The sequence below is a fragment of the Cyprinodon tularosa genome, unplaced genomic scaffold, assembly GCF_016077235.1.
Source record: "Cyprinodon tularosa strain WSP-4 unplaced genomic scaffold, ASM1607723v1 ctg195, whole genome shotgun sequence".
NCBI classification, from domain to species: Eukaryota; Metazoa; Chordata; class Actinopteri; order Cyprinodontiformes; family Cyprinodontidae; genus Cyprinodon; species Cyprinodon tularosa.
Window position 1 is genome coordinate 808,041 of NW_024038707.1, and position 22,002 is coordinate 830,042.

General features: G+C 38.1%; 1 protein-coding gene across 3 annotated transcripts in view; it reads right to left on the reverse strand.

The window, feature by feature from the left end:
- LOC119782558 (F-box-like/WD repeat-containing protein TBL1XR1) overlaps nucleotides 1–21,427 on the reverse strand; it is a 40,964-nt gene extending 19,537 nt beyond the window's left edge. For 2 of the 3 annotated variants that reach the window (XM_038283576.1, XM_038283574.1), the window contains exons 1-7: nucleotides 21,219–21,427; nucleotides 14,379–14,435; nucleotides 11,100–11,203; nucleotides 10,795–10,940; nucleotides 9,505–9,718; nucleotides 6,556–6,688; nucleotides 3,282–3,423 (exon numbers count right to left, since the gene is read on the reverse strand). In XM_038283576.1, the coding sequence (XP_038139504.1) occupies nucleotides 3,282–3,423; nucleotides 6,556–6,688; nucleotides 9,505–9,718; nucleotides 10,795–10,940; nucleotides 11,100–11,157 (693 nt within the window). In that variant the 5' untranslated portion in view covers nucleotides 11,158–11,203; nucleotides 14,379–14,435; nucleotides 21,219–21,427. The remainder of the gene's footprint in view (nucleotides 1–3,281; nucleotides 3,424–6,555; nucleotides 6,689–9,504; nucleotides 9,719–10,794; nucleotides 10,941–11,099; nucleotides 11,204–14,378; nucleotides 14,436–21,218) is intronic. The other variant, XM_038283575.1, reaches the window with a different exon arrangement.
- Between the last annotated feature and the right edge of the window lie 575 nt (nucleotides 21,428–22,002).

Sequence of the window (22,002 nt, forward strand, 5' to 3'; positions counted from 1 at the left end):
GACAAGAAAACTTTCCCCCTTTTTTAACTTTTTTTGAAAGGCTAAGTTATGGTTTTATAAAACTAAATACACCTGTTTACCTTTTTGGTTAAAACCAAACAGCAATTTTCCCCAGTAGATATACTGCTGTTATGTTTTAAACAACACAGCAATGCTAAAGGCTGGTTTATACTCAGAAAGCAGGTCGTCTGCGTCGCAGTGACACTCTGCTGCACCTCTCCCTAATTGTAGGCGACCGCAGACAGTGCTGCAGACAGGAGGCCTCTGATTGGTTAAATCTACATCTGCTCTACACTATCCGCATTTCCTGTTTGGTACCTTACCAGCTTCTTTTGTCTGTATGACCGCCATTGTGAAAAATGACTCTAGAAGTTGGACCAGCTAGAAGAGGGAGGTGCGTGAGAACGCTGGGACCCTTTTTCCACCTGGATCCTCGCTCTTTTTCACCCTCATGTCCCTCAACTGTCGGACAAACTTGCCATCATTTCCTCACCGCCTCGACCGTATCTAGACGCACAGCTAGTTTGTGATTGTCCCTCTTGCTCTGTGGCGTGGAATAACATAGTGCAGACAACGCTTCAAAATTGAGCATGAATCAAAAATATCTGCAACAAGCTCACTGCGCCACACTGCTGCAGGATTATAACGACGCCTTAAAGGAATAGTACACCCAAAACATGATTAGCCTTCATTTTCTACTCACCCCCATGCTGAACAACACTCTGGAGTACTTTTTTGATATCTCAAATGCATCTGGAGATCTGGGAGGCTTCTTGCTGTCTGCTGACATTCAAGTAATGGAGGTCTATGGCGCCCGAGGCAGAAAGGTCCATAAAAGTCCACAAAAAACGTGTCAATATTCCTCCATACTGCTCGTCCAATGTATTCCAAGTGTCCTGAGTGGGTAGCGTCCATAATTTACTCGAAACGAAGTCATTTAGAATGTTTTTAGAGCATAACCAGTAGTGTATAGGATTTCCTAAAAGCGCGTTCACGAGTCTACGGAAACCGCGGCAGACCAAACCAGATGAAAGTGCGCATTCAGCTCGGCAAAGAACTCATGCTCTTCCTCAACACTGAAGTCCACAGACATTTTTCTTTCGTTGTTTCTTTCTTTGCACAGGTAAACAGCACATTTCTTCTTCTACGCTTGCATTATCGGCAGAGCAGACGCTGAATGCGCACTTTCATCTGGTTTGGTCTGCCGCGGCTTCCGTAGCGTCATGAACGTGCAGGTGCGCGCTTTCAGGAAATCCTATACACTACTGTTTATGCTCTAAAAACATTCTAAATGACTTCGTTTCGAGTAAATTCTGGACGCTACCCACTCAGGACACTTGGAATACATTGGACGAGCAGTATGGAGGAATATTGACACGTTTTTTGTGGACTTTTATGGACCTTTCTGTCTCGGGCGCCATAGACCTCCATTATTTGAATGTCAGCAGACAGCAAGAAGCCTCCCAGATCTCCAGATGCATTTGAGATATCAAAAAAGTACTCCAGAGTGTTGTTCAGCATGGGGGTGAGTAGAAAATGAAGGCTAATCATGTTTTGGGTGTACTATTCCTTTAAGTAGAGTTTAACTCTGAAGAGGAAGAACATCAGCCACAGTTTCTAAAAATACTTCTACCGTGATGATAAAACCTCTAACCCTACCAAATCCGATCAATCGATTCTTTTTCTCTCTTTTAGTTCCATGAGAAAAATGTCAATGTTAGCAGCCAGTGGTACCATATGGAGTGAATGTTGTTCCATTATTATTGCAAGGAAGGAACGTAAATGGAAATTTGAAAAAAAAGAAGGAAGAATTAAACTTTAAAATAGTTCTTTATAAAAAAAACATTTTGAAAGGAATTTTGTTTTCTTTTGTTGTATTTTAATCTTTACATGTTTTTTTTTTATTTTATTTACAGATTTTACCCCGCCTCTCGCCCATTGACAGCTGGAGATAGGCACCAGCACCCCTTGCGACCCCAATTGGGACAAACGTGTCAGATAATGGATGGATTTTATATTCTATAGTTTTATTTTTTTTATTAATTTTTTTCACATTAAGTCTATGAATTCCATTCTTTTAAAATTGTATTCTAAAGATTCAATCGTCTTCACTTCAAGCCTAACAACAATGCTCAGTCTTGACCAATAAAAATGTGGTAGCTAACATCAAAGTGTGATGTAGTTTTATTAAATTGTATTAACTTCAACAGCAAATATTGAAATTTGTGCATATTTTTAAAAGCCAAACGGTTCAAATTGGGTAGAAGACACACATGGAGATCAATGAGGATCAGTCTGGTGAGTTTTATACTGAAGTCTGGATGTTAACTAACACCAAACGAAGGGCTCACACTGACCTCAATGCAGCTGATGCTCAGGCTGCACAATGGCGCCCACTATGGGTTCAATTCTCTTTCTCATCCCTGCTCATAAATAACCTTCTTCCTCCTCAAAGATACGTCCCTTTCTTCTGTTTTCTGGGTTGTTTCAACTACCAATGTTAGCATCAGTCTGTGGGTTGATTTTATTCTGAAATTCAGCCCAACTCCTCTTGTCTGGTTCCTGACTCGACCCTGGGGCCTCTGTGGTGTCCAGCCCAACTTCCTCCTCGCGTAATCATCCCAGCTGCAGCCTTATCAGTGTGAGCCCGGTGTAAACCATTCAGCCGGCGGCATGTTTACGGTCATCGCCCTGCTGCTGCAGCTTCTCTCAGATTTTCTCCGCACTCAGCTCCATACATTCCCTATCAACTACATGCAGCCTGCTCAGGTGACGCATCCCCCACTGCACGACGGAACGATGGGCTTCAGGCGAAATGTAGCTACTTTTCTGGAGACATTCAACACTTTCCACGTTTGCCATCTCCGCTGCAAATTTCAGCAGTAAAAATCCAAGCAGGACGACCTGCAGCTTTCTTTTTCATGCACAAAGACCAAATGGGTGGAATCCATCCTTAAAAGATTTCCTGTCAAACAATTCTCCCAGCTGCGTCTTCACATTTGCTAATTTTGTGACCTCTGAAAGGAGGCCTTAATTTAGAAATTTCGGGATAAATAGTGCTCACTAAAAAAAGAAACCTGCACCCTAAAGTTTAAAAACTCGCTTTGCTTCCTTTTTACATTTATGCACCAGTTTAAATCAGCCTATAAAATAAAATCATTAAAATACAGACTTTTAAAGGGTGTAAATACTTTTGCAAGGTATTCTGGCTATTTACTTAATTAGACAAAGATGTGTGCACCCTGATGCAAAGAAGTGGAAAAAAAGAGAGGAACGCTCACATTCCAGTCCAGCGATGTGACGTCTTTGTTGCTGGGAACGTCCTGGCCGCCCTCCCGGATGCAGTGCCTCAGAACCAGCTGGGTGGATCCGCCCGTGCTGTTTTCGCTCAGGTTCCAGATCCGTGCCGTCGAGTCTCCCGACCTGTAGAGCGAGAAAATCCAGGGGCGTCAAACATTGGCCAAAAGAGGGAGCCCACTTCTTAGATCATTACAAGAAAATGGTTTAGAACTGACCATCACAGATCCTGAGCTGAGTTGGGGTTAAAGGCATTTTATCGAAACCTGAACCCAAACCATCATATGCAAAACCCTTTTTTTTATGCCTAATAAACCTTTTTCACATGATCTGTTGAAGAAAAAAGGAAAGGGACATTTTACAGGCAAAAAAAGGTCATTTGCACTCTTTATTTGCTTTTATTTTCTTCTATTTTACTGTTTTATTCAGTTAAAATACTTTGAATTGTCCTTACAATTCAACCATAAGGTGGTTCATCTTTATGTTTGTTCTTTTAGGAGGAGCCTTACGGTTACAGGAATGTTCCACCGATAGTCAAATTTGTTTCATTATTGTTATGAGGAACGAATACTTTTAATAATGTAATTAAATTAAAAATATTTTTACGTTTTTTATTAACAGAAAAAAACAAATTTTAGAACTGAAGAATAAAAAAAAAAAAAAAAAAACGCAAAAGCAATTTTCAAAATCAAAAAAATGTTTGAGAGTAACTTTGCTGTTCTTTTAAATTTTTTTTTTTATATTTTTATCCAATTTTTATTTGAAATTTTAAAACATTGTTTTTTTTCACAAGCTTATTTGTTCCTTTTATTTACAAATTTGACTTTTTACACATTTAAAATGATTTTTTTTTTTACTTTTTTATAGAATTTTTTTTTTTTTTCAAACTTGCTAATGTTCAATCTGGACTTAATGGAAATGCATCTTCCCTTCTCACTCCAGGGCAAAAAAACACCAAGTAAAGAAAATTTGAATGAAATTCATAAAAAACTATCTGGAAAAATAGATTTTAAAAATACAATTTGAAAATATATATATATAAAAAAAACACATCTCTTAAACTTTTTTTTCCTTAAGAAGTTTTCCATCTTGCTACTATAATGGAACAAAATTAATTCCTTATCTATATGTTCACCATAACTGGTGGAAACTTACCTCTATACTGTGTTTTCAGAAAGAGCCAACGAATACTTCAATTTAGGGATATATGTGATGAAATACTTGTGCTACAGAGTATTTGTTTTTTATAAGATGTTAGTTGTTTTCTGGTGCTAGTTTTCTAACCTGCAAGTAGGACACTTTCCCTCACTTAAACGTCCCCTCCCCGAGCGGGTGCTCCCCATTTCATGCAGACACCAAGAACTGTATGAGGCCACGCCCACAGAGCACTTTAGTAAAAAAAGAATGACTGCAGTATAACGCCATAATGTTTTTGACCAGGTCGCAAATTTGAAGCACATCAGTTACTGCAAACTAGCCTTGTGAGACCAACCTGATCTCGCGAGCTTTCAAGGTTTAACTCGCAGATCAGTCTGGAGACTCTCCGTTAAAGAACATTTGGAGCCGTTCACCAAACGAACGTCCAATCAGCGTTGGCTTTGAGGCGGGTTGAGGTGTGACGCAACGAGAAGCGCGACAGTTCAGTCTAAAGAACATGGCGGCTTCAGCCGATGAAACTAGCGTTAGCGTGGCTATCGAGCAAGTTTTATCGGAATTACAGAGTATTTCTTCACTGAAAGAAGAGCAAAACACTGCTCTGGAGGCTTTTCTCAGAGGAAAAGATGTTTTTGCTCTTCTCCCGACTGGTTCGGCAAGATTAGCCTGGCTTGTGGTTGTGTTTTCATCATCGCTCTGTTAGTACGTCATATGCTTTGTTGATCTGATTGGTTTATTTGGCCCGTCTATCACCAACATAGGCCAATCAGCTAACCAGTATTTTCGCCCCTTCCCAAAATTCCTTCAACTGAAGGTTTCCAGATGGATATGCGGAGCAAATCCATCAGGCTAACTGCAGACACCCCAAAAAACTTTGCAGATTGTTTCTTATCTTGACCCAAATTACAAGATTAGTTGCAAGGTATGGAAAGAATTTTGTTCCAATATTATTGAAAGCGAATGATGCGTTTTGTAAATGGGACTACAAAAAAATGCAATAATGAAAAACAAATTTGTTTAAAAAAAGTTATTAAAGTAAGTTAGCTGTTTTATTCAGATTTTATTATATAAAGATAATTTATAACTACTTATAATTTAAGTGAAGAAAATGTGAGCTGTAAAATGCATTTTGTGTAAATAAAAAAATGGAACTGTAAATATAAATCATTTAAATTTAGAGAAAACATAAAAGTTACTCTCAGATCATTTTCTTATCTATTTATTTTTTGTTACTTTCTTTGGTGGTGGTAATTTATTTTACATTTACATTAATAAAATATGTTCTTTGCTTCCAACAATGATAGAACAAAATTCTCTCCGTACAGGTGTGGTATTTCTATAGGCATCTTATATCTGCATGTTGCTGCTCACATTTGTGGGTGTTCATGTCAAAAACAGCCAAACAATTTCCACTGAAAGTATAGTATGATTCCAAGAAATTCCTACATTCATGGATCAAAAAAAAAAAACAACAACAACTGATATTTTTTTGAATTAGAAGAAGGATTAGTATTATTACATATTTAAAAGGTCAAAAAGGTCATTTTGCATGATGACTCATGTTTATATTAGGTAGTTTGAATCATTCAGATTCTTCTCTCTCCAGAGTGGCGCTAATGAGCCCAGGGACGTGGAAAACCGGCCGCAGGAAAGCGTGCTGCTTTAAAATATGACTCAGAGACCTTCTAATTTCACAGATTTGAATTTGTACGAGCCAACATGAGGAAGAAGCAGACAAACATGTAGACGGCAGATTATATGGACGTAATTTCTACACTGAGTGTCAAACCCAAGGTGTGATTTCTGCCCACAGGATGTTAACATCGCACAGATGTGGTGTTTCGGTAGCTTTGGAAACTGTGTGTTTGAAAAGAATCTTAAAAAATGAGCAAATTTGGTTTAATGATCCTCGTTCAAAGTTTACCCAAAACAAGAAAAGAATTAAGAACATTAAGCTGTCATCATGCAAAGAATCGTCCTCCAATAAAAATCCACAAGTTTACTATTTTTTTAACATGGCAGGACGGTTAGAGGAAGGAAACCCTTAGAAGGACGTTTTCTATTTTAGTTAGAGAAGAGCGCGCAGACATAGATGTTACTGACCCGGAGGCGAGGAGGTCGTTTACTGGGTTCCAGGCACAGATAAAAACCTCCGATTCGTGGCCTCTGAGGACCACGGCTTTATTCTGTGGGATTTCCACATCCTGGTCCACCTCCATCGTCTCTGAGTGGTTATCTACAAGAGAGGGAAGGCAGTGAATTTCAATCAAGGTGCTGGTAATGTTATTAAGAGATTAGAGAGTTTTACCATTAAGCAGCAGGGAGGGGGGGGGGGGGGGGGGGGGGGGGGGGGGTTGGTTCCCGTTTTAAAAGAAAATGTGAATATTAATGAAATGAACGGATCTACAGCAGCTCTAAGCTGAGAACATCAAGGAGGAAAATAAAATTTCCATTCCTAATAAACACAGACAGGGACACAGCAGCAAGATAAGGACCGATGTTATGTAATTTACTGTCAGACTGTAGAGACTAAGAATAGCATTGCTATCACTAGTATCAGTGTTAATAGCTGTCACATATTAACACCTCTAACTCCCTCTTTACTGAACACCAACATTCAGCCTGTGGTCTCTGCAGTCTTCCAGTCTTATTTATCTTTTTTTTCAAAGGGTCATGATCCTTAGGCCTCCTGACCCTTTAGGGTCTTGTAAGAGCTGTAAAATGACTGCTTTATTGCATCCAGCCTCTACAGTGATGGATGATACTTGTGCCATGTTTAAAGGAAAAGTCCAGTCAGCGAGCAATAATCAATAGATCATTATTTATATCTAAAACTAATATTTTCGCTTTAATTTTAATTAATTTTATCGCTACTCAATACAAAAAAATAAAAGCAATAATTTTCGTTGTGATCACTGAGTCTGGGAGCGTCCATTTTTCATCTTCCGGCAGTGATGTTACGGTGCGGTAAGCCTAGCGCCATTCTCCCCGCTTTACAAGCTAAATCAATGGGAACTACTAGACACATCTGCAATCAACAACAATTATTGAAGATTTCCAGAGGACTTCACCGTTGAAATTCACCAGAGCTATAGTGAAACTGACAATGCCCACGTGCATGGCAGCTGGATGCTGGAATACATCGGGTAAAAGTGGAAAAAAAAAATATTTATTTCGCCTTTCCGATTCCTGATCCTCCATGGACGGATTCATCATTGGATTCAGGGTTCCTACTGCATAAGGCAAATTAAATTCCAGACTTTTAATGCCACTTGAAATAAAAATTTAAGACCAAATTCACAAGAAACACAAGAAAAACCCGCTTGCAACAACTTAACCCGAAGGTTTATTTTAACATAAACCGCTGCACTAATGTTTCAAATGTTGAAAAGCTTCCCATACAGGAAGAAAGCTAAAAATACACAAATGACAGATATATTTTAACAATTATTTAACTGAATTCGCAAACTTTGTTTTAGCAGGGAACAAAACTAATCAGTTTTAAAGCCCCAACATAACCAGTGCTAAGTATTTTTTGCAGCTATTTTTCTTTGTATGGTTTTCTTAGTATGTTTGATTTGGTGATAAGTGGAGGCGTTGCAGAGACAAGGATGGAACAAAACTGAGAAATACCGGCTGTTTCTCTGTAACTCCATTTTGACGCTTTGTGTTTCGTGCTCCGCATGTGCGACTCCACTGCCTTAATTTCCATCGTTCTGAGCTTGAATGACTTCTTGCATAAAATCCACTGAGCCTCATGTATGTTCCCTGGTTTTAGCCATGGAGGAAACTCTTGGCTGGAGCCAATTTTGGTTACATTTACACTTGATCATATTTTCCAGACAAAAAGTTAATGGCGCATCTCCCAAATGTCCCGGCCGCAACAACGCTTTATTGGTTCCGCTATTGGGACGAACCAATAACGGGGAGCACTTTTTTTTTATAAAAAAAAAAAATTGTCAATTTTAACGTTTTATTTAGATTACAAAAATAAATCGTAATAAAAATGATCCTATTTATGATGTTTTAAAAATTAAGACCTACAAAAGACTGATTTAAGACATTTTAATACCAATTAAGGCCTTAGTTTTATTTTGAAGAATTCAATGCCTTTTAAGACTTTTTAAGGACCCACGGGAACCCTGGGATTGCCAACTTGAAGACGGAGGATTTGCCATCGAACTTCTGGCCAGAGAAAAAACACGTAATATGTAGCCAACATTTGGAAGAAGAATGTTTTCAAGATGACTTGGATAATAGCACGTTGTGACAAACACCAGATACAGCACTGGGACTTGATCAACAGCTGATACCGCACCGTGACGTCACAAACCAGTAGGTGGCAGTAGTGTTCTTTGAGAAACATGGATGCCTCCAGTAAAGCACATTCACATGAAAATCAGGGATTCAGAGTAAATTACTCAGAATCAGGGAGAGGGAATGCCTGACAGACTTTTGCAGCTCACTCCTGTTTCTTGCTTTTTGCATTTTTTTTTAAAACTCTCTACTGACAAGCTGTCACATCACTTCACCGGAGGGAAGTAATGATTTTCTTCCAGCTTTTAGATTTTGTGCAAGTTGTGTGGAAGTTATCAGAATAATTGTTTATTTAAGGAGCAGAGGTCTCCTCTATCAAACCACAAAGGGTTTTAATCAATAGTTAGAGTTCTTTTTTAATCTGCCATAAGCAGTTCATATTGTCCATAATTTGGGGTTATGGGTAAAGTATTATTTAATTAACTAATCGAGGTAAAATGTTGTTGAAAATTCATGCATTTTGAAATAATGTATGAATTTTTATGCATTGTCTAAATCAACACTGCATACATCTTATTAGACCAAAATGACGCTAACTGGAGGAACTGTCCGCTAATCAGGTAATTATTACACTAAATATTATTATGCCAAAGAGAAGAGTTGGTCTGCCTATGTAAAGGATAATTTGTAGCTAAGAATCTTCTATGCTTAGTAACAGCTTCCACACCGAAGAGTGTTGCTAGAGAGAACCTCACAGCAGCATCAAGGCATGTTTACAACCCTAAGTTTTCTTACTGGCTAAGGTATGTGATCCGTTTTCTTCTCCGTTGGCGGCCCCCTCTCCATTCTTGGAGGTCCCCTGTGTTCCTGAGCTGCTGCCTGCCGCCGCCGCCGCCTGCTGAGCTAGCTTGTCTCTGTAGGCCTGCTGCCTGGTCTGGACAACATCTGGCATAACAGCATCAATCAGAGACAGCGACTCGATAGGTCGTCCATCAAACAAGGTCCCGTCCTAGACAGAAAAGAGGAAGCTTTACAGTAGACAGGGTTCCTACAGCATAAGGCAAGTTAAATTCAAGACTTTTAAGACTTTTTAATGCCACTTGAAATAAAAATTTAAGACCAAATTTACAAGAAACACAAGAAAATCCTGCTTGCAACAACTTAACCCAAAGGTTTATTTTAACATAAACCACTGCACTAATGTTTCAAATTTTGAAAAGCTTTCCATACAGGAAGAAAGCTAAAAACACACAAATGACGGATATATTTTAACAATTATTTAACTGAATTCGCAAACTTTGTTTTAGCAGGGAACAAAACTAATCAGTTTTAAAGCCACAACATAACCAGTGCTAAGTCTTTTTTGCAGCTATTTTTCTTTTTATGGTTTTCTTAGTATGTTTGATTTGGTGATAAGTGGAGGCGTTGCAGAGACAAGGGTGGAACTAAACTGAGAAATACCGGCTGTTTCTCCGTAACTCCATTTTCACGCTTTGTGTTTCGTGCTTCGCATGTGCGACTCCACTGCCTTAATTCCCATCGTTCTGAGCTTGAATGACTTCTTGCACAAAATCCACTGAGCCTCATGTATGTTCCCTGGTTTTAGCCATGGAGGAAACTCTTGGCTGGAGCCAATTTTGGTTACATTTACACTTGATCATATTTTCCAGACAAAAAGTTAATGGTGCATCTCCCAAATGTCCCGGCCGCAACAACGCTTTTATTGGTTCCGCTATCGGGACGAATCAATAATGGTGAGCTGTTTTTTTTTTTTTATAATGAAAAAAAATTGTCAAATGTAACATTTTATTTAGATTACAAAAAATCAATCGTATTAAAAATAATCCTATTTATGATGTTTTAAAAATTAAGACCTACGAAAGACTGATTTAAGACATTTTAATACCAATTAAGGCCTTAGTTTTATTTTGAAGAATTCAATGCCTTTTAAGACTTTTTAAGGACCCGCGGGAACCCTGGTAGAGTAAAACTTGTCTAATGATTGCTGTCGATCACACGAGGAGCAATGTGGAGAAAATGTATAAAGAAACCAAACTAGCCTGGATGTTTTAAGGGGAGGCTAACCTCATTGATGCTGACTTCAGCCTCCACATACTGCAGGCCCTTCTGAATGATGGAGATGAGGGCGGCAGGGGGCACCAGGGCTCCATTGATGTTCGACTGGCTGATATGACTCTCTATGCCAAAGGTGAACGCTGAGTGGGAGAAGCCTAGAGGAATCAGAGCTTGTTAGCAGAACGCCCAGAGGAGGACGGTATAGCAGCACCGTTGAAATCATTTTTAATCGACTGTAAAAAGTTGCAACTTTTTTTTTTTTAGCAACAGCACAAAAAAGTACTGCATCATGCAGTTCTGCTTATCAGACGTACCCGACTCTTGGAGGTATCTGTAAACCAGGAAGTTGACCTCATCGCTGCTTATGCTCATCTTTAGTCCTGTTGATTAAACCATTGGGTCAGCACAGGTCAGTAGCCTGCAAAACACAAAAAGCACAAAAACTGCTTTAGCTGCTTTACACATAATTTGAAATTAAGCACATTTTTAGAAAGATGTTTTTTTTAAATCCCAGATTTTCATTAAAAGTTAGAGTTGGAGGTCACCAGTTTCCACACATTAACCTACATCTGGAAATGATTCCTACAGTGCATGTGTTTTGGCTTTATGCTCGTTCATGCTGAACCTGCACTGTTTGAATGGAAGTGTGGAAATAAACAAGGAGGGAGGAAAAAGAGGACAGAACGTCTGCTGTTTGCATTCTACCACCCCACTGAATGGGTCAACACTTGTTCTGCTGTGTCCCAAAAGGCTGACATCCAAGACTAACTGGATCCAAAGGGCTGGAATCCATTCAGCACCATCCAGATGAGGCGGTCAGAAAGTCCAGTTTGGTCCTCCCGATTTGAACTCAGCAAGTTTCAGGATATTCTATTGCAGCAGCCATGACAGTGCACTGGTAAAAGGACATTGTCAGAATAGTATTCAGCACTGGGACAGCAATTCTTAGAACTAAGTGACAGACAGGACACTTTAAAAACAAAAAGAGAAGGAATATATGTAAGATTTTACCATTTAAAATCTGTTTTTAGCACTCCTGAGTGCATACTTTGCTATAACAGATGCAGGTTTTCTGCAGCCTTCGACAGGTTATCTTCTACTATTACCCTGTGTATTACTCCATAAATCTTCCCATAAACTCTGACATGCTATCCGGGTGCTACTGGAATGAAAATCCTTCCCACGGCACAATGCTGAACCCTGACACCCAGAGTCAAGGATGGCGGGGTTGCATCATGTGGTGGTTTTGCTTCACTGACAATTTTACTCTTGCACCGCTCAAAGTGGGTGCGATAAAGAAAGGAATAACTTCCACAGTAAGAAATCCAGCATCAAGTTCAGAGCAAGAGGCTTCAGTTCCAGGAAACCAACTGGTTTAAATGGATCCATCAATCAAAAAATGTAGATTATGTTCTGGTGAACTGAAATATGCAGCAGAAAGAGAGAAAGAGGATGAGGGACGTTGTCAGGGAAACAGGGAGAGAATAAAGTTTAGAAAGGAATAAGAATTATTAATAAAGGTTTTTTTTTACTATGACATAATACAACATTGGAAAAAGAATAAAATATATAAAGTTGGGACTTGAAGGCATGAACAGGAAGAATGGTCAAATATAAAGACAGAAACTGTTGGGATCTGGAGATCTGCCACCTGTCTCCAGCAGAGAGCGCTATGGGTCTCCTGAGCTGGAGCCTCCTGCACACCTGAGGATCATCAGCCCATCAGGAGACCAGCTACATAAGCAGCGGCCAGACCTGTCTTCAGCGCCAGAGTGTTGCCAAGTTGTGGTTAGCAAAACCTGAGCCAAGCCTGCTAAGTCTGTTATTTGATACTCTGAGGGGTAACCTGAGATCTAACCCGTTTTTGTCTTCTCTGCTTCATAGACCTGTCTGCCTGCCCTCACAAGCCAAACCTGAAGATCCACAAGTTCTGTCTGATTCCAGTTCTCAGGAGAGAACTTTGGCAAATCCTCAAGGTCTATACTCGAATCTGAGGACAAGCTCTGCCGCTGCAAGCTCTCTGCTGCAACAACGAACTCTGGACCCAACTGGTTCCCTCTCTCACCGCGTCTGTCTGAATACCTTCAGGTACAACACTGAATCAGACTCTGTCAAGATTTCCCCAGACCCCCTGGCTAACCTAACTATACCTTCTCTACAGAGAACCCTCATGAAGTCTGTCCCAGACCAGAACCTGTTTCCAATGATTTACTTGTGTGAACATCTTAATAAACTGTTTGAACTTTTACTCCTGTTTCCGTGGTGTGTTCTGCATGTGGGTTAATTCAGTAAGCCATCATGACAGAAACATGTTGATTAGAGGCTACAGTTAGATGGCCATTTTAAATTGCTTTTAATACCTCGAAAACTTTGGGATTTAGAAAGCAAATCAAACAATAAGGGTTGAAAACAAACTTATTTAAGATTTTTATTATAAGTCATTTAGGGATGGAACGGTTCACAAAATCCACAGTTCGGTTTGGTTCACGGTTTCGTGGTCACGGTTTTTGGTTCGGTTCGGAACGCTTGAAAAAAATCTCAATCTAGATAAGTCATTTTTTCTTAAAATAAGTGCATTTGTTCTTGAATTGAGGAGGTAAGAGACATTTTGCCATTGGAACAAGACAATTTACACTTAAAATAAGAAAACACAATTGCATTGTCTTATTTCAAGTGCATTTTATCTAAATATCTTATTTTAAGAGTAAAAATATTAATTCCCTTGGCAACCCATCTCATTTACCAACTCAAATTAAGGGTAAATACACTTTATTTAGTAATTTTTTTACTTACTTGTAGATCATTTTTCCAGTGTATATGTTGATTGTTAGCCTGACATGTTGGTCGTGTTGCTGTTAGCATAAACAAAACGTGTTGCTCAATGCTTGCACACTGTTTTTATCCACAACTTTCTTTCCGCCGTCATCGTAGGTCACTCTAAATGCAAAGTGGTCCCATACAGCAGACCTATAAAGTGATGCTGGCGCGTCTTCCAACTCCTGTTCTTTCCCACTCGCAATACCCACACAATTCTCCACAACAACTGATTTGGAAAATAAAGGGTTTCTGCTCAACCCGGCTAAGCTGCTTCGCTTCTTCTTGTTTACTACTGGTGGTTGGCTTTGGTCGCAGTACCGCCACCTGCTGCTCTGGAGTGTAAACGCTTCGCCTATGAGAAAAAAGAGCAGCGCATGAACCGAACGCAACACACGCGAATCGAACCGAGACAGTCGAACCGAACGGTTCGGACGGTTTTCATAAACCGTTCCATCCCTAAAGTCATTTTATAATGACTATTATTTTATAAAGCCAGTCCAGATATTTTAAGGACATTTTATTCTTTCACCTCGTCTGTATTCCAAGCTTAACGTTTCATGGATTTATATTGAAATGAGAGGGCAGTTTTTTTCTGAGAAAACATTTCAGAGTAACCAATTATTGATGTGAAACAACAAAATAAATATAAAAGGCCTTTAACTGAATATTCATAACCAAATTTAGTCATCGCTCTGCTTTGAAACTCTATGCCACCCTTCCTCAACCTCTAACAGGAATTTGGATCAAATGTAGGGTAGAAATAGACGATGCAGTACCCATGTGATCATCAATAAGTCTTCAGTTGCTTATGATGGCGGCCTCGTCTCTGGAGCCTGGAAATGAGAAAAAGACAAACTTGAATATTCAACATTTACCTCATTGGTGTGAGTTAACAAAAAAAAAGGAAGATAGTGATGCTGTCTTAAACACTGCAGCTCATTTGGTGCCACATTGAAAAATTAAACAAACCGTCATTTGTAGCACATTGGTGTCTAAAAATCACAGTATTATGAAATGTAAACAAAGAACAGTGTTTCCTCGTGGATCCATAAGTTACTAAAAACTTGTTTTAATGTAACCAGTAGAGACCAGATAGGTGGCTTCCTGGAATATCCTAACCTGACTCCGCCAGATGGATTTAATGCACTTCGTAGACACATTTTTTAAAATACCTCCACTTGGTTTCAATGAAGTGGGAGCGTCCACTTCATGGCAACGAAATGTCAAATAGTCTGACGGTATGTTAGAGCAACATATCGTCTATTAATTATGATTTTACATCTCTGTACATTGGAAATCATAAGTATTCCACATATTTTATCTTTTTTTTTATTTAGTAACTTAACAGTGTCCTATTTTTTTAATCTTATAAATACGTTTTTTACTTTGTAAGAAAAGATTTTTTGGTTAATTCAGTCAGTATTTTATACAGCTGGCACAAAAAATAGTTAAAATTTAATGGTGTAATGCTTTCTAAATGTATGATGTTGTAAAAAGATATTTATTTGCTAATGTTAATGGAAATATTCTTTTGATATGGGAAAACACAGATTTTCAAGAAAATAGCCACTTATCAATTAATCATTACTCCATTGATAAGATCAATCAACTGTAGATGAATTAATTAATTGATAACTTCTCGAAATAAGTAAATATGTCTTAAATTAAGTGTATTTACCCTTAATTTGAGTCGGTAAATGAGATAGTTTGCCAATGGAATGAGTATATTTACTCTTAAAATAAGATAATTAGATGATATTTTCTTGAAATAAGACCATGCAATTGTGTTTTCTTTTTTTAAGTGTAAATTGTCTTGTTCCATTGGCAAACTGTCTCTTTTATCTCCTCAGTCCAAGAACAAATGCAATCATTTTAAGAAAAGATGACTTATCTAGATTTCAATTTTTTCCAGTGTGGTAATGTTACTTCCATCCTATGTGACTAATGACAATGATTTTGGTTATTTATATGGTAAATAGATTACTTATTACTCCTTTAGTTGCACACAGATTTAAATATACATTCTGATATTTTATCTTCAGATCCTCGTTTTCACCTTTGCTTTCTAAAGCAGCGGTCCCCAACCTTTTTTGCACTACGGACTGCTATATGTCAGACAATATTTTCACGGACCGGCCGGGGGGGTGGTTAAATACGATCAAGTAAAATGATACGACTGGCATTAAATCAAATACAAACAGCATAAAAATAAAACAACAAGCCGGTCCCATCTAGGCGTAATCGGAGAAAATGACAGACGAAGTGTGCTCCTGATGTCCAGTCTGCTCCGTAGCTTTGTTTTGGTCGCTGAAACCGTAGAAATTATATCGCAATTTTTTATATTTTTCAAAATAAAACATCACTCAGACTCTGCTCGTCGATAAATTATATATATGGATATATATATATATATATCCTTTTTTCTGTGCGGCCCGGTACCAAATGGCCGTCGGACCAGTACCGGTCCGCGGCCCGGTGGTTGGGGACCGCTGATCTACAGTATATCCTCCTTATTGTCAGATCTCCTTTCATTGCTTTGTACCTTTACTGCGTTTATATATGTACCACAAAAAAAGAGAAGAGCTTATTAAGAGCTAAAAAAAAACTAAAAAGAATAATTAAGACATATATATTTGTAGGATTACCTATCCATTTAAAAAGAAATATTAAATGGATATATAACATTTAGACCATTACCTCATGTAAACAGTGAAATATATTTTCAGTAACTCAGTTTACTAAATGAAATGTATTATATCGACGAATCACATACAGACTAATAATGTTCTGTTTATAGATAAGAAATGCATCTTTTTATTTATTAAATACAGTTGAAAAGGTTGGGAATAGCATAAAAGGCTAAAGTATGCCTAACAACACTGAGCACAGATAGACCCAAACGTTCCGTCTGATGGGCTAATTCTGCACTGATTAGAAACTTAAAGATGGTGCAGAAGTCCTTCATGTTGAAGTAACACACAAAGTGAGCTTTTTTCATTATTGGAGCAACAAACCACAGAGATGTTTTCGAAGGAAACTTTATTTTCCATGACATGTTAAAGCTGCTCAGTAGCTCATTCAGGCTGCAGAGAGTTCGACAGAGTGAGACTTTTAGCAAATATCCAAAAGGGTGAACCTTTTGCAGCCTAGTTGCTCCTTTCATCCCTTTGAGCTTTAAACTGCTCTATCATGGATCATGAAGGATGTCTCCGTCTCTCGCTACATCCCTGCTCTTAATCCAAGAAGAAGAACGAATCGCTAACGAGAAAAACTCCAGGGAAAAGTGCTTTCAATGCCGTTTATTGAGCTATAGTTCCTACAGACAGATCTAAATATTTTCAAATCGGCATCTGCAGCTCTTACAGCTGCAGCTCTTACAGCTGATGCAAACCATAAATCACAGGGCCTGCCTAAAGCTTATTTCCTTTCATTGACCAATTCATATCAACAAAAGCAGCTGAATAGGAGATTTTTTGTAAAAGAAAATTTAACCATGTGAAGCTAAAACTATGCAACAAGTAGCAATAATTCAAATTAAGGTATCTGGAAAGGAGGTGAAAAATGTGCAGTATTCCTAATTCCTAATTAAGGTAGCAATGGTGCCTTGCAGCAAGAAGGTTCTGGGTTCGATTCCTGGCCTGGGGTCTTTCTGCACAGAGCTTGCATGTTCTCTCTGAGCATGCGTGGCTTTTCTCCGGGTACTCCGGCTTCCTCCCACAGTCCAAAAGCATGACTGTTAGGTTAATTGGCTTCTTTAAATTCTCCTTAGGTGTGAGTGTGTGCGTGAATAGTTGTTTGTCCTGTGCTGCCCTGCGACTGGCGACCTGGCCAGGGTGGACCCTGACAGCTGGAGATAGGCACCAGCACCCCTGTGACCCCGTTGGGATTAAGCGTGTTTGAAAATGGATGGATGGATTTTTCTAGTGATTTTAATCACGATAAAACGGTTTAGCCCTAATATAAACTCAGTTCTTAATTCAAATTCCTTCTGCATTCATTTTAGGAGCCAAAATTGTTTCAGTGGCGTTCAGGTCAGAACAGTTTGCTTGTTATTCATCACAGTGACAAAAAAACAGCAGCAGATGATGTTGCTCCTCAAATCATCACAGACTGTATGATAAACTCACTGGACATCAAGCAGCTTGGATTCTAATCCTCTGTGCTCTTTTTTAGACACAATTTCCGAAAGAATTATCAAACATAAAGTCTCTTTTTTACAATAATCTCCCTAAGAACTACTGAGTGGGACTGGTGCACTTTTTTTCTGTCTTCATGCACCGATGGGGCTGACATCAGCTCCCCCTATGTTACACCCTGACCCATCAGCTGACTGCTATAATGGGCTGAGGGATTGATGACGTACTGTTTGTGGGATTAGCAGGATTTAAATGTATAAACAAGACCCACAATATTATTAACAAAAAAGCATTAGAAGGTGGTGGAGAAGCATGACGCTGCGCCGACATTATTAAACACTGACGCCTTTGGACTGACTTCCACACTGGCTCTCTGAGCAAGAATCTTAACCCCACACTGCTCCCTGGGAGCCGCACAATGGCAGCCCACTGCTCCCCAAGCGGATGGGTTAAATGCAGATAGCGAATTTCGTTTCTCTGTACTTGTGACAGTGTAATGACAGTAAAACGCTGAAAAGAAATAAAGTCAACATTCATATCCAGCCTTCATAGGTATGTTTAGCGATTTGTTGCAGCCTTGATGCTCTTCAGCATGTTTTCATTTTTCCCGTAGGCGAAATAAATGATCTCTAAGCACTGAAAAAAGCATAACTAACAGCCACATTTGGTCATCCATGCGCTCTGAAATCATCCTTTACCAGGCCCAGTATTAAATGTTAACCTGATCACCAATTTAATGTGATTTCCATTTCTTTAATTCGTCAACACAAAGATAGCGTGCACTGATTTGTTTCCTGTTATGCACACGTTAGCTACGTTCAGGAAGTACAAGCACACACTGCCAAACTAACCAGTGTATTCTCATTATCAGTTCGTATGAAATCGTACGAAAAGTTATGCACAGTAATTTCGTATGTTTTTGACGTTTTTTTCGTGGTATTTCGTCGTATTTTTACGTCTTGCCTCGAGACAAGATATCCTTGCGCATGCGCATCTAACGAACCATTCAATAAAATAGAATTTAACATACAATTAACCCTAACCCTGACCCTAACCCTAAGATACAAAACAGCAAGCAACGTAGTTAGAGATATCAAGAAGTAATTATTGCACTGTTTTTCCCAGTTTCACATCCGTCCGCGGATCTGCTTTTTTCGTCTGTCTGGCTGCGCATGCGCACTGATCTATTTTTTGGAAGAAAAACGTCAAAAACATACGAAATACTGTGAATAACTTTTCATACGATTTCATACGAACTTATAATGAGAATATGTTGAACTAACAGAGAATAATGAATGCAGTCACTATTTTTATTGCTATCTTCAAAAAACTTTCCAGCTTATTCTTTCTAATTTAACAACTTTCCAGGATTTCAGGGATCTCTGGGAAGCCTGTATCTCTTTACACAGCTAGGGCGCTTCTGAAGAGGTATTTAATTCAAACATGGATTAACAATGTTTAATCATTAAATGCTCTCATCAGATATTACCCATGCACCTCTTTCTGATGCAGTTTTTCCTTCCACTAAATTTTACAGTTAGTATGTAGAGCTGAACTGCCAGCATCCTTAGCAATGACCTTTTGTTGCTTTTTTTTAAATAACACCCACATTAAATTAGTTAAACTTGAAGATCCCACAAGATGTAATGTAGAACTTACTAACATTAGGGAAATAATTAGAATTAGTTTCTTTTAATTAAATTATAAGGCATGAAGTACCTAATAATCTGATACATAAGCTTATTACCTTTGAATGATTCAAAGTGTTATACTTGTTAAAAATCAAACACCAAATCATAGATTTCGCAGCTTAACTCATGGTGCCACAATCAGATGCTGTAAATTCCATAAAAATCAGCATCGTATTCAGCTCTTTTTTTTATTTTTATTTTTTTTTAATGAATGAATAGGAATTCATTTCAGACAATTTTTGACAAATACATTTTGACAAATATCAATAAATATGGGGAGTTGTGGCCTAGCGGTTAGGGCATAGAGCTTAGAATCCTGAGGTTCTGAGTTCGAGCCCCACTCCCACAGACTGCCACTCTGGATCCCTGAGTAAGACCCTTAAACCACACACTAATTTTGAAATTAAACTTGTCTAAGTTATTCTTGTAATGTTACGACTTTATTCTAGGAATTTTATGACTTTATTCTCATAATGTTACGACTTTATTCTCAAAATGTTCAACTTTGTTCTCGTACTGTTACGACTTTATTCTCAAAATGTTACGAATTTATTCTAGTAATTCTATGACTTTATTCTCAAAATATTACAACTTTATTCTCGTAATGTTACGACTTTATTCTCAAAATGTTACGACTTTATTCTCGTAATGTTACAACTTTATTCTCAAAATATTACAACTTTATTCTCGTAATGTTACGACTTTATTCTCAAAATGTTACAACTTTATTCTCGTAATGTACGACTTTATTCTCAAAATGTTACAACTTTATTCTCGTAATGTTACGACTTGATTCTCAAAATGTTATGACTTTATTCTTGTAATGTTACAACTTTATTCTCAAAATGTTACTTTATTCTAGTAATTTTATGACTTTATTCTCGTCATGATATGACTATATTCTCGTAATTTTACAACTTTACTCTTGTAATATTACGACTTTATTCTAGTAATTTTATGACTTTATTCTCATGATATTACAACTTTATTCTCATGATTTTATAACTTTATTTTTGTATTCTCTAATTTTATAACTATTCTCGTCGCGACTTCCATCATAATTTTAGGACTTTATTCTCCTAATATTATGACTATTATGACTTTATTATCAAAAATAAATAAATCTCTAGCCTGGCCCTAATACTCCGTCGTAGTAATGACAATAAAAAAGCTGGAAAAACAATAAATGAATCAACCAAATACGCACAAAAGAGACTATTTAAGATCAATCAAACAAAACTAACTAAATTCACCTGAACATAAAATAGAATCAAACCAAATAAACCTGTCAGTATAAACAGCCAGAGAAATGACATATATTAATGGAAATTGTCTGAAAGCGGTAAGAAGTAAAGCTTATTTATTCCTATATTTATTATAGCTCTTTATAGTTCAGTAAACCAATGCAAGCCGATTGTTTATTAGACAGAAAGTTGCATTTTTATTTATTGGGCTGCATGTAAAGTGAACTGAAAGCATGTAATCTAAGCTCACAGGAGACCATGCTGTGTGTAACCAGCTCGGCGTGGCGCTGCTTGTAGCCGTCAACACATGCCAGTCAGTCAGTTTATTTATTTTGATGCAGGGCACTTTATTTTAATTACACTCTATGCACATTAATTATTTATAATTACAGCTTATTAAAGTAATGTAACCCCTCCTGCTTCAATAAATGTTTGCCCCTAACCAAAATGAGGCTGTCAGACAGCTGCCCCCATGGAGTAGCTAGTTAGCTAAGTGGCTCAAACTAGCATGCTATGCTAACAACAGTGTAGCTACAGCGTCATACCTACTAGTGCTAGCACTCCCATCACACGGTATCCTCTGTTCACTTTAACGTTAAAGTCAGACCATGTTGTCGCTTTAGTCCATTGCAGGGCGGCTCCTTGCAGCGAAGAGCATAACTACGGTGAGGTTATAACGTTAAAGCTAAAACCCGCCGGTAAGAAGCCAGCAACGGCGGAGCGACCCGCCATGCTGAAATGGTCTGCTGCTTTATTTACCGGCGGCTGTTAGTGACGCGGAAAATATACATAAAGTGATGTAGTTAGGGCTTAATAAGTATTTTCTAGTATCTCTAATGTTTTCTTCAATGGCACCTACATAAGGTTAACAAAAATAAAGCTCAACGTGTTTATACAAACAATAAAGCATAGTTTCATGTAAAAAAAATGTTAAAAAATTTACATATATATAATAAAAATGAATATAGGATAAATATATACAATTATTTGAATCAAAGGACCAGCTTTAATAAGTAGATCATGAATCAGTCATAACAGTCTGGCTTCCCATCCCCCACTACACCTCATTTTTCCTTGGCAAGTCACCGCTAGTGGATTAATCACCCCCCCACCCGTCAACAACAAGCTTACATCATCATTGCTATTGGATTTAACACTGATTTGTTTTTTCTTGGCTGCTCTCATGCTGATGATCATATCTGTTTGCCAATGTTGTATCTCATCGTAACAAATGTTTTCTCACATTCCAGTAGTTTTAAAGATTTAGCTGGGGTCCAACATGGGGCCGGTGTTTTTGTTCATTGGGACTGTAAACAAATGCATGAAAAC